At 37.4% G+C, this 15,984-nt stretch overlaps 1 protein-coding gene across 1 annotated transcript in view; it reads left to right on the top strand.

The window, feature by feature from the left end:
- The window catches only part of TUBGCP5 (tubulin, gamma complex associated protein 5), a gene marked incomplete at its 5' end in the record, with an annotated part of 23,137 nt that extends 13,233 nt beyond the window's left edge, over positions 1-9,904 (top strand). Inside the window, 9 exons of the mRNA XM_010282251.1 lie at positions 900-1,088; positions 2,039-2,221; positions 2,498-2,582; positions 2,686-2,806; positions 3,794-3,972; positions 4,726-4,851; positions 5,862-5,950; positions 8,491-8,591; positions 9,573-9,904. Coding sequence (XP_010280553.1) covers positions 900-1,088; positions 2,039-2,221; positions 2,498-2,582; positions 2,686-2,806; positions 3,794-3,972; positions 4,726-4,851; positions 5,862-5,950; positions 8,491-8,591; positions 9,573-9,619 — 1,120 coding nt within the window. The remainder of the gene's footprint in view (positions 1-899; positions 1,089-2,038; positions 2,222-2,497; positions 2,583-2,685; positions 2,807-3,793; positions 3,973-4,725; positions 4,852-5,861; positions 5,951-8,490; positions 8,592-9,572) is intronic.
- Between the last annotated feature and the right edge of the window lie 6,080 nt (positions 9,905-15,984).

Raw genomic sequence — 15,984 nt, forward strand, 5'->3', positions numbered from 1 at the left:
AACTCTGAAAATTTTACTTATTTTGTGATTACAAATAAGAAACAGCTATTTATGTTTTTCCTAAATACTAGTTGGTGATTTACATGTTTTCATTCCTAGGAGGAGTTTGTTTTAAAGAAGTCATAGTTAATAGTAGATAAGAGTCTGTTGCTTCCCTTGTTCGTTGGGACTATTCTATTTGTCAGAATTGGTAGATTAATTAAATGTCTGACTATGAGCTAGGCTGCCTCTTACAATGTATTCAGCTAGCATGTAGCTTTTTACAAATTATTATAATAATTTGATCCTTTCTGTGCCAAAATAATTAAACTTACCAAGTGTATACTGCAGATACTGTCTTCCCAAGGTATAATATTACAGGTAATATATAGGGACCCCATATTTAAGGTGCCTCAAACCAATTCTCTGTGTGGGTGGTGGGTTGTTTTTTGGGTGTTTTTTTGTTTGTTTGTTGTTGGGTGTTGCTTTTTTTGTTGTTGTTAAAATTTTTACTTTGTTTTTTTAATTTTATTTTCCTTTCCTGGGAAATTCATCTGACTGCTGTATATGCACAATATAGTTTGAAAAGGTCCTATAATAATGGGTTTGTTTAAGCTATATAGTGTTTGAACTTGATGTTGTTTTTCAGAATTATTTCTTGAGCAATTACGTGATTACAGTATGCCATCCTTTTTTATATACTTATGCCTTGTCACACAAAAACTGTATGAAGAATCACTTAGTAGGCTTGATATGTCCTGTAGTTATGAAACAGCTTTTACTACTGCACCATATGTTTTAGAGCAGAGGATCCAGTTTTCATTAAAATCTTTGAAGGTATGACATTTTTGTTTTATATATTGTATGAATTATGAACCTTCCTCCCTAAGTAAGTTTTGGTGTTTTTTTTTATTTTGAAGATTATATTTGGAACAGAGTGACTTTCATGAGAAGTTTACTGGTGGGGATGTTTGTGTGGATAGATCCTCAGAATCTGTGACCTGCCAGACTTTTGAACTGACATTGAGGTCTTGCCTTTATCCGCACATAGACAAGCAATACTTGGAATGCTGTGGTAATCTAATGCAAACTTTAAAGACAGATTATAGGTAAGAAAGTAGATCTGTTTTTCCTCACAACTTTTTTTAATTACCAGTGGTATGCCATATGCTAAAAGCAGGAATTTTATGTTGTGTTTCTACTCCAATTTTATAATTAACAATAAAATCATTAAGGAGGAAAGGGGGACCTAACGTGATAGAATCCTGGGTAAAAACTTGGTCTGACTTAAATCAACAGCGAAACTGTCATGTGTCTTCAGTGGATGTTCAATAGGGAAATTGTTTCAAACTGTACTTTTAATAGTGTTGACATTTGAAACTGGAAGATAAGTTTTAGGAAGCCAGAATATATTTAATATGACATTCAGTTATGATACTCTAAAATCATACAAAAGAATCTTATGTGGTATTTTTGTATTTCTTAAGAGTAAAGCAGCCTATTATTTTACCTTTCAGGTGGTTATAAGTCGTCATGCTTTTAATAGGTCTGAAATAGTTTAAGTATTTATAGTCACAGTTCTTGTGAGAGTTGGAGTGGTACTATCCTTCCTACTTTATCTGAAAAGGAAAATCCATATCATAATTTTCTGGGGCTCCACATTAAACTATCTTCTTAGACAGAGCTCTCCCTGAAATTGCATGTCCTTCCCCAAGTTCTGTTTAGGGAGAGGGACAGGATTTCCAAACTCTAAGCTACTTTTGAAAATTGCCTAGCCCGCAAGATAGCTAAATACCATGAGCATTTCCGTTGAAGTTAGTGAGGCTGTTAAGCTTACAGGAGAAAATGGCTTGGTTGTTTTGTTTTGTTTGAATGGATGTGAAGGCTTTCTGAGGGTTAAGCAAAGAATTTACTGTGGACTTCATTACTCATTGACTTCATTCAATACTGAGTTCCCATAGTGAAGAGTTTTTAAGATTTTCGTTTCTGTAACAGTTGTGTTTGATTTCACTTGGATGGTTAAGACTGAGGAAATGTTACATGTTTATTCCCTGTTCAGGCTTGTAGAATATTTGCAGGCAATGAGAAACTTTTTCTTACTTGAAGCTGGAGATACCATGTATGACTTCTATACATCTATTTTTGACAAAATCAGAGAAAAGGAAACTTGGCAGAATGTTGCTTTCTTAAACGTTCAACTTCAAGAAGCAGTTGGACAACGCTATCCAGAGGACAGTTCAAGGTAAAATGCAGCATCCTGCAAAATATAGTTATGTTTCTTTCATACTTACCTGTACTAATGAACTTAACTTGTGTAGCACAGTACTAATTATTGCATACTCATTACAAGAATCTGTTTTAATGAAGTTTTGAGCTATTGTCGTCTCTTCTACCCAAGTCCACCAGATTAAATCACAGTTGGTATTCAACAGTAAGAAATTAAAAAAAAAAAAAAATTAACCTAACCACTAATTTAAAACAGATTATGGCCAATTAAATCACTTGCTTCTTTTCATAGGTTGTCTATATCATTTGAAAGTGTTGACACAGCAAAGAAGAAACTCCCTGTCCACACCTTAGATGGCTTGACATTGAGCTACAAGGTAGTGAGCTAATGTTGCTGTAGTTCTTACTCTAATACAACATTTCAAATCTGTTCTAAAGTAACTTACATTTTCTGTCTTGATTATCCTCTCCTCTTCTTAGGTTCCTTGGCCTGTGGATATAGTTATAAGCTTAGAGTGCCAAAAAATTTACAATCAAGTTTTTCTGCTCTTACTGCAAATAAAGTGGGCCAAGTATAGTCTAGATGTGTTACGATTTGATGGTAAGAAACTTCTTCAATGAAAGATACTCTTAAAAACTTGTTCTGTGGTCTAAGGATATAAATAGTCCGCTGCTTGCTGCAGTAAGTAGTATAAACCAGTCAGAATTTTGATCTGTTTTATAAAACATTAATCTCTATTAGCTTCGCAAATTAGATGTATTAAGCAGGGCATGTTTTTCGCTGCTTTTCAGCCTCAGGGACAACACTATTTATTCGTGCATTCCCTTTGTCTCTTTGATTCAGGTCTAGTTAGTTGTGCTTCATTCTTCAGACCTTGCTGTTGAAAGAAAGTCTGTCTGCCACACCCTAATGTTTTGCTTTATGTATAATCCAAATTTTTGTGAGTAATACCTTGAAAACAAGTTAAGAAAACAAGATGAAATAATACTCTTACTTGAGATGGCAACAGTGAGCCAGATAGTTTGGAATACATAGTCTAAGCTACACTTTAAACATGTGGGGATTGTTGAAAGAGATCTCGTAGTGTCTCCTTCACTGGGTTAATGTTTATACTCTTTCTGTCCCATATAAAGGGGATACACACTTCATGTCCTAGAACAATAAATTAGAAAGTTGATGGGTTCATCTGTGTGTTGTACATCAGTTAAGTAATCCTCTTCCTAAAAGTATGTGTTTTCAATTGTTTAAACTTTATGGTATGGCTTTGTGCTTAAGTCTTTTCCCCTTTGTGGACATAGTATAAACATTTATTTTTAATGTAGATTTTTATATCCTTTCACATAATATTTGGCTCTTAAATAGCATTTCCTATTCTAGTATTTATCAAATTGCATTGTACATATACTGTTGAGCTATTCAGTATATTGTTGCTATATTTTAATAACATGCCCGAATTGTAAGAAAACTCTTACATCAGTATTGTGTGCAGAATAGTAAGTAGTAACAAATTTCAGTTTTAAGTAACATTTTAGCTACAGTTTGTCTTCATAAGTACTTCAGTATAATACTCTTGCCCTTTCTTTTTAGAACTAGTCTGTGCTGCAGAAAACCCACAGATTAAGGAAGGAACTTTATTAGAACAAAGAATGCTTCCTCTTTTTGGACCGCAAACAGAAAGTATAAAACAACAAATACATCGCATGTTCCTCTTAAGAGTGAAACTTATGCATTTTGTTAACAGCCTGCACAACTACATCATGACTAGGGTTTGTCTATATCACAATTTTGTTTATATTAAGAATTTGTAACTGGAGATTCCGTATTAATTTTCATTTAAAACATAAACAAAACTGAAAAGCAAAATCTTAGTCTAATGTCCTTTCTGCAAAATGATTTTGAGCTAAACATGTTTCAGTTTGAGCTTGGCAGTTTTAAATCAGTAATTCTAAAAATGCTTTAGAAGTTCCACGTGCATATGATTGACCTTTGGATATTATTAGTTTTTTTTAACTGTTTCTCCCAGTGCTAGATGACTGAAGCACAATCATGTAAAAATAGGGTTCTGTAAGCTGTTACTCTGTTAAGAGCTATTATGCTTACAGAAGTGTTGCTACAGACATTTTAGTTAAATGGATCCTTCTCAAAAATCTCTAGTACATAGATCCAAAGCATATGCATGACTTCTCAAATATAAAGGCAATGCCTGTAGATTCATATCTGCTCTACTATTGCCTTTTTTTGCCTTCAGTAAAATTAATATACTCCAAATCAGCTCCTCTGTCTGCCCTTGTGCAATGGCAATATCCCTATTTATATGAGGAATGTCATTGTGCAGTTACGAGAACAGCTCGAATTTTTTGCTATACTGATGGTAATTTGGAAGGTGAGCCTAAAATTTGAGAGGGAATAGTGAATGAATCAGGCAAGTTTAGGCTCTTTAAAAAACCTGAAATAGTGGAAGACACTCATAAGCACTTGTGTGCAACATGGCATTTAGTAACTATAGTTTCCTCTTTAAGATTCTTCACAGTACAGGCTTGGAGTTTCAGCATCAGGTAGAAGAAGCCAAGGATTTAGATCAATTGATAAAGATTCATTACAGATATCTATCTACAATTCATGATCGGTGCCTACTGAGAGAAAAGGTGAGTGAAAAAAAATTGGCATATTTGGTATATTGAGTTTAGCAGGACAAGAAAATAGTTTAGTACTAATTATGCTGTCTGTTTTGCAGTTCATACGTACTAAGCAATATATAGGTGCTCTTGAGGAAATGGTAGCTTTTCCAGAGTTAACGTTGAGATCCAGTTTCCCTTGCAAGTCTCAGCTTAATTCTGTGAAGGAGAGAAGACAAAATTAAATTCTAAATATTGGATTTTACATGACTCATTTGTTTCTAAGAGATGGGAATATTTCAGCGAACGGAGGCTTGGTAATATAATGAGGATTATACATACTGGAATGGCAGAAAATGGAGGTACATGAATAGCATTGTAGCCTTTTATCTCACATACTGTCTGTGCTTAGTCCTCATGGAAATAGTCAGCCATGAAACGAATTTGAGAGCAAATACAAAACACATCTTAAATTTGGAAGAATCACATAAGACTTACAAAATCACAGAATCACTAAGGTTGGAAAGGACCTTCAAGATCATCAAGTCCAACCGTTAACCCAACACCACCATGCCCCCTAAACCATGTCCTGAAGTGCCATGTTTTTTGAACACTTCCAGAGATGGCGACTCCACCACCTCCCTGGGCAGCCTGTGCCAATGCCTGACCACCCTCTCAGTGAAGAAATTTTTCCTAATATCCAATATAAACCTCCCCTGGCGCAACTTGAGGCCATTTCCTTTTGTTCTATCTCTAGTTACTTGGGAGAAGAGACCAACACCCACCTTGCCACGACCCCCTTTCAGGTAGTTGTAGAGAGCGATAAGGTTTCCTCTCAGCCTCCTCTTCTCCAGACTGAACAACCCCGGTTCCCTCAGCCGCTCCTCATAAGACTAAAGACATTGTACTTAGGAGATTTGTTTTTACAGATCACATTAAAAGGCATGGGATACCTTTGTATTGCAGCTTAATAATGAAAGTGATTATGTTTAACAATGAATTTGTGACTGTTATTCCTTTTGTTTTAATTGTTATTTTAGGTGAGCTTTGTGAAAGAAGCTATAATGAAAGTGTTAAATTTAGTACTGATGTTTGCAGACCGTTGGCAGGCTGGTTTGGGGGCTTGGAAGTGAGTATACATACCTAAAATTCTACATGGTTGTAATTTTACAGCTCAGAATATGATTTTGTGATTTTTTTTTTTTTGTGTGTGTGAACTAACAGGAATTTGCTCAGTGTTTAATAGCAGATACCAGAGGCTGATTGCTATTTCTCAGCAAAAGTAAAATTTCTTCTAGATAGAACTTCACAAGTGTCATGCACTTGTGTCAGTGTATTTTCAGTATTTTCTAATTAAAAAGGTGGCCAATATATAACTTCTAAATGTTTGAAAAGATTGCAGAGCATAGCAACAAAGAGGGTTTTCTTTTCCTTCGTATTTTCTTGTAACGGTAAAATGAGAGGTTGACAGGTTTGGTTTATGATCATGTCTCCTGGCTATGATTTAAAATTGTAGGCAGCTGGATGCTGACATTCGTTAATTGGTTTATGAACAGTGGGATTGTGTAGTTTCATTTCCCTTTCATCCTAGAAGGGAATACATTTTTGTTTTTCTTAAAAAAAAAAAAACACCAAAAAACCAAACAAAACAAAAAAACCCCCCAAAAAACCCCAAACCAACAACATCTAAATGTACTCTTTAAACCTTCTTATTTTTCTAATCTGAACTGTCTTAATTATAAAGCCTTTGTAAAAAAATTGTGGTAAAAGTGTGAAGCTGTTGAAGTCATTGAAAGTTCTTCTGTTGATGTTGGAGTCAAGATTTTCATGCAGAATGTCTGATTACTTTAGTTCAAATGCTCAAATTGTGAAGTTATTTTTGGTCTATCCTTTTCTATAGTACCTTTTCTGTAGAAACAACCTGGGATGGGTGTCACAGTTGGGATTTTTAGAAAAGATGTGCCAATCCTTATGTGCCACGATTGCAGTTAGAAACCCACCTGTAATTTCCAAGTTAAGATTAATGTGTTAGTCTGTGAATCAGTTGCTCTTCTCTAAGCCATCCCTTAGATAAGATTAAAAATAAGATCTGATTTTTTTAGAATAGACTCTTTCAATTTGGAAGGGACCTACAATGCTCATCTAGGCCAACTGCCTGACCAATTCAGGGCTGACCAAAAGTTAAAGCATATTAGGGGCATTGTCCAAATGCCTCTTCAACACTGACAGGCTTGGGGCATTGACCATCTCTCAAGAAAGCCTCTTGCAGGGATTGACCACCCTCCTGGTAAAGACGTGTTTCCTAATATCAGGTCTAAACCTCTCCCGATGCAGCTTTGAGCCATTCCCATGTGTCCTATCACTGGATAGCAGGGAGAAGAGATCAGCACCTCCCTCTCCACTCCCCTTCCTCAGGAAGCTGTGGAGAGCAATGAGGTTGCCCCTCAGCCTCCTTTTCTCCAAACTAGCCAAGCCCCAAGTCCTTAGCCACTCCTCATAGGACATTCCTTCCAGCCCTTTCACCAGCTTTGTTGTCCTTTTCTGGATGCTCTCAAGGACCTTCATATCCTTCTTAAACTGTGAGGCCCAGAACTGCGCATGGTTCTCAAGGTGAGGCCGCACCAACGCTGAATACAGGGGGATAATCCCCTCTCTTGACTGGCTGGTTATGCTGTGTTTGATGCACCCCAGGATGCGGTTTGCCCTCTTGGCTGCTGGGACGCACTGCTGACCCATACTGAGCCCGCTGTCAACCAGCACCCCCAGATCTTTTTCTGCAGGGCTGCTCTCCATCCACTCCTCTCCCAGTTTATACTTTTACTTGTGTAACCTGCTGCTTGAAGGATGAATGACAGTGGGCAAGTCTCCAAGGCTATGTTTAACACTCATGGATTGATCTGTGGCCCTGCAGCCAGCTGGTATGGACTGGCCCACATCCATATTTTTCAAGACTAACTCTCTTTGGCACAGATACTACCTAGAACTTGGATGCCACTCTCCTGTGGCATTAGGAATTTGCTATTTTTGGAGTGCTTTTCCAATTTGAAGCGTCAGAAATAATTTGTGAAGGCTGTTGATAAAGACTGAAAGTCAAGACATGTAGTTACATGCTTTTGGATGTGGCAGGAAAAAGTCATAGCTGATGAAGTGTCATCCATGTCCTCTCCCAAGAGGGGAAAAAGGAAAGGAGTGACTATTTTGAACTACATATTCTCCCTCCTCTGGTGAGTGCTAGCTGGCACAGTCAGAAGTGGAATTCAAGAGTTGGCTAATAGTAAAGCAGTGTGGGTATCCCGGTTTTATTGTCAGTGTACGTTTACCTCAAGGAGCTCGGAAGCAATATGGACCAGGAGTGGCTGTCTTGAAATACAAAGCTACGTAGGAATAATAGTTATCAGTTGGAACCATGCAGTTCCTCGTAGTTACTGTAGAGATTTCTAAGATGATGAGGAAATTACTAATGCCATTCTGGTAGTGCTTAGATGCTCCTGTCAAAATTGCCTTTGTTTTCTAGAAGTGGTATACATAGGCATAATTGAAATATTGTAAGTTCAAACCAGAATGCTATGCGAAGAGTACTTTTGTCATTTACTGTGAAGTTTTGGTCATATTTTGAAGTTAACGTAGTAGCTAGCCTGTTAAGCATTCCTCTGTTAATCTGTTTCATAGGATGGAATCCATAGAGAAGATGGAATCCGATTTTAAAAACTGTCACATGTTTCTTGTAACTGTTCTCAACAAAGCTGTCTGTCGAGGCTCTTTTCCCCACTGTAAGTACATGAGGCTTTTCATATACCTGCGCTTACTGGGACACAAGCTTTACTAGGAATGTATTTACGTTTTAACCCTTTTAAATGTTTGTCAGTACATCTTAAAGAACATCTTTTTGTGAGGTATTCACAGAGGGACTTGAAGCCATACTTCTTATGTAATGAAGTTAACTTATTTTTTTAGAGTATTCGTGCTATGTTTTTTTTTATGACAGCTATCTTCAGTTTATGTGTTTTCTTGATGAGGGGATGCTGATGTAGCCAAGCAAGTGACAAGTGGTTTTCTAAACAAATGAAAGTTAAGTTCTGGAGGGCATAGAAGAGTTCTTTTTGTTGCTGTTGGATGGCAGCTGTGATAGATCTTGAACAGATAATATTTTAGTATTATGGTGTCTCAGCTGCAGCTGCACAGAGTTCTTGGCTCTGCTTGTCTGTTGGAAGTTCCTTCCTCGGTAGCAGAAACAGCAGAAGACAACATGTCTGTGCTTCTACTTGCAGCCTGATACTAGCTTAAACTTCTAATCAGTGCCAGTCTGAGTTACGGGGGCAACTGCTGAGTGGGGTTAGCTGGGAGGTAGATGCATGTTCTAATGGTGTCTTAAAGAGGTAATATCTGACACCACTGCTACTCAGTCTTCAAGAGCTTGTCTGCAAGAACTGTCTGTGGGAATGGCTTACTGCATATAAACTCCCACGATGTTTATTCATTTTTTTTGTGTACAGCAGTTAGTATTTCAAACAAAGGAGCTAATTTCTTAAACGTTCTTGCAACCTGAAATAATTAATGATGATGATGATGAAAGTGGTGAAATACTGTATAAACTGTCGAGAGATTCATAAAATGTCTTAAATCTGAAGTGTTACAATGTAAAAAATAAACTGGTATATTTCTTTTGAAGTACAGAATTGAATATCGCAATAAATGTCTGCAGACTGCTGCAAATGCAAATATTAACTACTTTTTTATGGTTTGGTTTGCAGTGGAATCTTTAGCTTTGTCGCTGATGGCTGGCATGGAACAAAGTTAACACCTGAATCCATTGAATTACTAAAGAACTGAAAGCAGCATTTTTGTTGAAATTCCCTTGTCAAAAACTGTAAGCATTTTACACTCCAGTTTGAAATGCGTATAGCTAAATGACACTGATGGTTTGGAGCTGTGTAAAATATTTTAAAATGTAAATAATATACAGTTATTTAAATGTATTGGTTATGGCAGTATTTTTTGCTGTATGTATATGCTTCAACATCAAAAAACATGTACAGTGTAAAATTCATCCTGTGTAAACAATCTTATTTGTAAGATGTATTTCATGCAGTAGAAAGGATTTTTTTTTTTAAATTGTGAATAATTGCTGATTTACCTTTTCTGTTAATTTTGCAGCTGTGAATAGGTCACAGGGCAGTGTGGAGTGGTGTGACTCAATTCTTATTATTCAGAAGATTGGTTGAGTTAATTTTTGGCCTTTTTTTCTCTGAAAAAAGGCTAAGAAGCATTCATTTTATTTCCTTAATGGTTCTTAAGAACTCATCGTGAACAGTTATAGCTGTTACTATAAGCTGATGTAAAAAATACAATATCAATTTATCAAAATTGATTATTTCAGACCATAAAATACCAATAGTTTTAATGTTAAGTGATCAAATTCTTACTAATTTTCATTATAACTCTTGTCAGTTTATGTAGGATCAAGATTGCCATGTGTAATATATTAATTTTGACTATTGGTTTGTTGAGATGTTTCAGAGGTGGTCAGATATGACTTGACAGTTCTCCTCCTTCTAAGCCTTTGGCAAACAAACCTTACATCTCATAGCTAATCTCTTGTACAGCATTAGATTGTAATACAGAAGGGTATATTTCTAGAGGAGTAAATGTGGAATGTGTTCTACACAAGATGGCTTACCCTGTCCCTTCCCCATGGAAACTTCTCGGTAATTCTGGCATCAGTACACCTGCATTTAAAAAGAGAAAATCAGTCATAGCCATTTACCTCTTTATTTGAATAAAGAAAAGATTTAATAATTGGAATTTTGCTGTTGTGTTTCTGCTGAAATCCAGTTGGTAACTTAAAAGTTTGAGGGCTGTTTCTGAAAGATAAATGAAGTATATTACTACCAACTGTGAGACTGTGTGGCTTACGTTATAAAACTATTTTTTTTCAGCTGTGAACTAGTAATTACTTTATATAAAAATTAATATTGTGGTTCTTGTTTGAACAGGAAAACTCAAAAGGTTCTTCCAAGTTATAGCCGTAAAATGTTTTTAGGAAAAATAAATATTTTTGTTAAAAGTATAACACTGGGAAGCTTTCTGCTGCCCCATAGCATGTTCTGCTTTGTGTGACTGAGTGGAGGTTTTGCTTTGGAGAACATTATGTTTGTATTATCCTCTGCTAGCACATGACACACTCTTCCAAATGGATGTTTTGTGTGGTAGGGTGACACCTAGTCACCTAGTACAAAAGTAATTTGTACTTTCAGTTTACCATGACTGGTTCTCATTTGAGATTCCATGTTATTTATTGCATGCGGAGACAGTATATGTTCTTTAGTAACTGTTTCTTGCTCACTCAGAGTAAAACTGAATAGCATACTCATAGTTTTTAAAAGGCGTACTAGGAAGTTCAGTGCTTGTATGCACTGGGTCATTACTTTTTGAGTATATGTATGTCTTGTTAGATTTTTAAAAGCACTGAGTACAAGTGGTTGCTTTGTTTCTGCTTACTTTATGGTGATTACCTTCAGTGAAATTACTGCTTTTCATAGACTTACTTTGGTTTAATATTATCTAGATATGGGAAAAATAGGATTCCTTCAGTCCTTCATGTTGATGAAATAATAACTCCTAGTAAATCCCTTTATGGATTTTACTTATTTTATTTGAAAGACCCCATGCAAGTGAAAGAATTTGCTGTTTCACCCTATTTCCTGCTTAGGAATTAGCCTTGCATTCTGCAGAGACACCTCTGTGCACTCTGGAGGTGGATGATGCCTACATGCCATTTTTCAGCCAGCTTCCAATATTTGTTTGCTCTTCTGTCGTCACAAAAGCACAGTGGAAAATCTAGCTCTGGCAGTGTTGGCTGATTCTAGTCACGAACATCCTCCATGCTTCGCTTTTTGTGTGTCAGTAATACTCAGCTGACAAATTCCCTTGAATGAGTCTGTGTTATGGTATCCTTTTCTCTTTCTTTAGAACCACAGAAAAGCAGGTCCTTTCTTTTAGTGTGCATGCTTTCTAATGCCACCAGGACCTTTATATCAGTCCCCTGGCAGCAGTTAAAATGGCTATTTACCTGTTTGGACAAAAAAAAAGCGGCTTTGGGGTATTTCAGGTATTTATTTGCTCAAATTTCCTTGTAACATTTTCTGATTTCTTTATAGAGCTGTGTTGTTACTTGGATTCTGTCCTGGGTCAGTTCCTTCTGGACTTTTTTTGACCCTGTCCAAATTCCTGTTTTTATCACTTATCTTTGAATTGATTTAAATCTTAACTTTTGGACACCTCCTCTTTAATAGAGGAGACCTAGCATTTGAGTATGCTTTACTTGCACTTCTGGAATTTCAAGTAAGCAATTGCAGAGATGTTAGAAATAGACCTGATTTATTGCATCTGTGTATGGATTTAAGGGGGTTCCGTCATAGTCTATTGTTTTGTAAATTATCAAGTCTAACTAAAGGAAAGCATAAAAAAATACCTAGTGAAGCATATAGAAACAGAACTTTTTAAGGTTATAAGGAGGTAGCTTCTGATTTAAAACCATATTTTTGAAAAAGCCCACTAGGTGGCAGATTTTAAAATTTCAAGGGAATTTTTTTTTGGTTGATCTCTTTTCGAGCTCATGGCTGTTGCTTTCATAAAGTCAAAAGGCTGGTCTGTATTTTAATGAGAAAAGTAATGTGCTTTCCCCTAAATATGTCTGATCTAAAAAGCATAAATGTCCTGGTTTTCGACAAACCATGACAATAGAATAAGAAATAATTATTTTATAGCTTAAATCATTCTTGATTATGGAGAAGAGGCTTTAATGAATTATTGACGGAGAAGAAACATACTCTGGTTTATAGTCATAGCCAGGTTATTCTGATGCTAGAGAACTTGAAATTATAGATCTAGAGAAAAAACTGTTTAGATCCTGGTCTCAGCCATATTCTTCTATTTTATGCGAAGGCACAAAAATGCTTATGTGGGTTTTTGAAACATGAGAATAAGTACTTAAATGACGTACGAGGGAGAAGTGAATGTCTTTAAAAAGCAACACATATGAGTGGAACAGCCATGGATTTGGGTGCTTAAAAGTAAAGATTTGATTAGGTGGTATTAGAGAAGATCATAATATTCATGGTGAGATGTTACGTCTGATGTCCAAAAGTCTTCGGAAAAGGGCACACATCATTACTGGATGCTGTCACAGTTTCATCTATACTTCATTTCCACCTTTATTTTTTGTCTTTTTAACTTTGGGTGCACTCTCTCATAAAAGTTGCAGCATAGAAACTCTTATCTATCTGGTTCAGTATTTGTCTTCCTTTTTTTTCCTGTGGGCTTTTATCATCTCTTAGGTCACATTTTAGCACAGATACAGTAAATTATCTAATGCTTTATTTGCTGTTTAATTATAATAACCCCTAATTAACCACTAGGTACTTGAGGACCTTTGCCTGTGTCAAGCAAAAAATCCCCCAAAAGTTAGGAACCAGTTGTTGCTTGCATGGTTTCCATGGTAGCGTGGATTAAAGACAGCATCTCTAAATTGCAGGCTGATTAAAAATATTAAAAAATCCCTCTGACATGCTTTTTAATCTTATTAACTGTAGAGATTTACAAATTTTCCAGCTTTTCTCCTATACTCTTTTGCACACTTACAGAAAAACCTTTCCTCACTGATACAATTCATTTTTTACTGCATTGTGCAGTGTCTTGTTGCTGCACTGTACGTTTGTGGCTGGGAAGATCATAGGGCATCACAGGTCTTGGGGTCTAGATAGCTAATAACGTTACCAGTACTAGAGGGGCAGGGGTGGGGTGAAGAGTGAGTGAGATGAATTGCCTAACATACATGCCCTAGCTTCTCTACTGATGTTCTGCATGAGCAAAGTGAATGTAATTTGTAACAGAATCGAGAAGGAATTTAATGCTCAATCGTGTCTGTCAGGGAGTTGGTGGGCAGACTCTGGTGTGGTTGGCAGCACAACATGCAACATTCTTGGAAAGCAGCGCAGGGTGGGGGCAGGGGCCCATTTTACAGATAGAGTTAAAGCCCTCTGGGTTAGCAACAGAACGTTTGTCTAGCGTTTTGGGGAGCTGGAAAGCAGAACCAGTAAATGCTGCTTGCTCAGATCTGTTTGAGATGGTGGCATTCAGCACTAGGAGGGAAATCAGAACCAGAGTGCCGCATATCTCATCATGTGCTCATGGGTATTTATGAATGTGCAGCACACTTGTTGGCAGCTGTGCTCTTGGCAGCACATGCTCGTTCCGGGGTAGGAATCTGGCTTTTCCTGGCGTTAGAGGTAGGTGTGGGTGTGCAGATCTCTTTGCATTTGCTTAAGCCCTTGTGAAGCGGGGAGCTCCTGGCTGTAGGGATGGCGGGAGTTACGTCTTTACCATAAACTGGCCAGGCTTCCTGCCATGGGCAGGTTCTCACTTTCTGATCTGGCCACTCATTGAGACCTCTGAGACAGTTGCTGCTTCCTGCTCGGTCTCTTCTGCTTAAACTCTCCCAAGTGCTGTGCCCTTTACGTAGGTGTGTATCTCCTCCTGAGAGCTGCAACAGTGGCTTTGCTATATGTAGTATGGAAGCATATAATTTTTTTGTAGTTTTTCTGTAGAATCACAAAATAGTTTTGGTTGGAAGGGACCTTTAAAGGTCATCTAGTCCAAACCTCTGCAGTGAGAAGGGACAGCTTCAACTAGATGAGGTTTCTCAGAGCCCTGTCCCACCTGACCTTGAATGTTGCCAGGGATGGGGCATCTCCCACCTTCCTGGGCAACCTATGCCAGTGTTTCACCACCCTCATTGTGAAAAATTTCTTCCTTCTATCTTGTCTAAATCTACCCTCTTTTAGTTTAAAACTATTATCCCTTGTCCTATCACTTCAGGCCCTGCTAAAAAGTTTGTCCCCTGTGCTTTAAACTATTTGCCACGTCTGACACAAAATGAAGTCTGTGCTGACTTCTTGGGTGAAAAATATTGTCCAGTTCTTTAGAGTATGGACAAGTGGCTGATACGTTGCCAGAAGTTGGATTTAATTTTTTAAACTGATTTACAGGTAAATACCTATTTTCTTTCTTTGTAATTTTGCATGATGGGTCATTGCGGCCATTGCCTGTTGTGGCTTCATAATTACCTTTCTGTGTCAGATATGACAGTTTCCCGTGTTGCCTTACCTCCCTTCTGAGGATGAAGAGATTTCTGTGGACTCAGCAGGTAAAAATAATTTAGTAGCTAGATACACTATTAAGCTTAATCACTAAAACATCTGAGTGGAAAGGTGCAAAACCAGAGAGTACATCAGCATCTTGGACATGGCAGACATCTCGTAGCAGGAATACAAGATTCCTGAAGCTCTCAGACTGCTGTAGAATGGAATTCTTCTGTGGATTCCTGTGGATTTTCTTTCATTGACTTTGGGTAAATACTGTAAAGCCTAAAGAAAGAAATTAAAAATAAAATGAAAATAGCTAGAATTCAGGAAGTAGACGTATGGGTATCTGTGGCTAGCATAGTGCCTTGAAAGGCTTTATCTAGCTTTCAGATGATTACATTAAGCTTGTTACTACCATATTATCTGATGTTCATCAGGTATAGGTGTAGGGTACATATATTGCCAGGAGCATGATACATTGGTGTTCTAGATGTCGCTAAAAATCACAGAATCACAGAATCATTAAGGTTGGAAAAGACCTTCAAGATCATAAAGTACAACTGTTAACCCAACACCACCATGCCTCTTAAACCATGTTCCGAAGTGCCACATCCACACGTTTTTTGAACGCTTCCAGTGATGGTGACTCCACCACCTCCCTGGGCAGCCTGTTCTAATGCTTGACCACTCTCTCGGTGAAGAAATTTTTCCTAATACCTAATCCAAACCTCCCCTGGCACAACTTGAGGCCATTTCCTCAAACCATTGGCAGGCATGGGTTAAATATCAGGTTTAAATGAATACCACCCGAGAAAGGGCTTTTTGAGATCCTGAGTCTAGCTACTGGCTTCATAAAAACCACATCTAACTTCCAGTGGATAGGAGACCAGTTAATAGCTTGCTGAGAAATATGTAGATACATGTACCTTTAGCTAGGCCCTGAAGGCTTGGGTTCAGTGTGGCAAGGGTAATTAAGAAGGATGGATACAGTAGAGGGAGAAGCAGGTCATGGAGATCCTGC

This window comes from Phaethon lepturus, unplaced genomic scaffold, assembly GCF_000687285.1.
Source record: "Phaethon lepturus isolate BGI_N335 unplaced genomic scaffold, ASM68728v1 scaffold3552, whole genome shotgun sequence".
NCBI classification, from domain to species: domain Eukaryota; kingdom Metazoa; phylum Chordata; class Aves; order Phaethontiformes; family Phaethontidae; genus Phaethon; species Phaethon lepturus.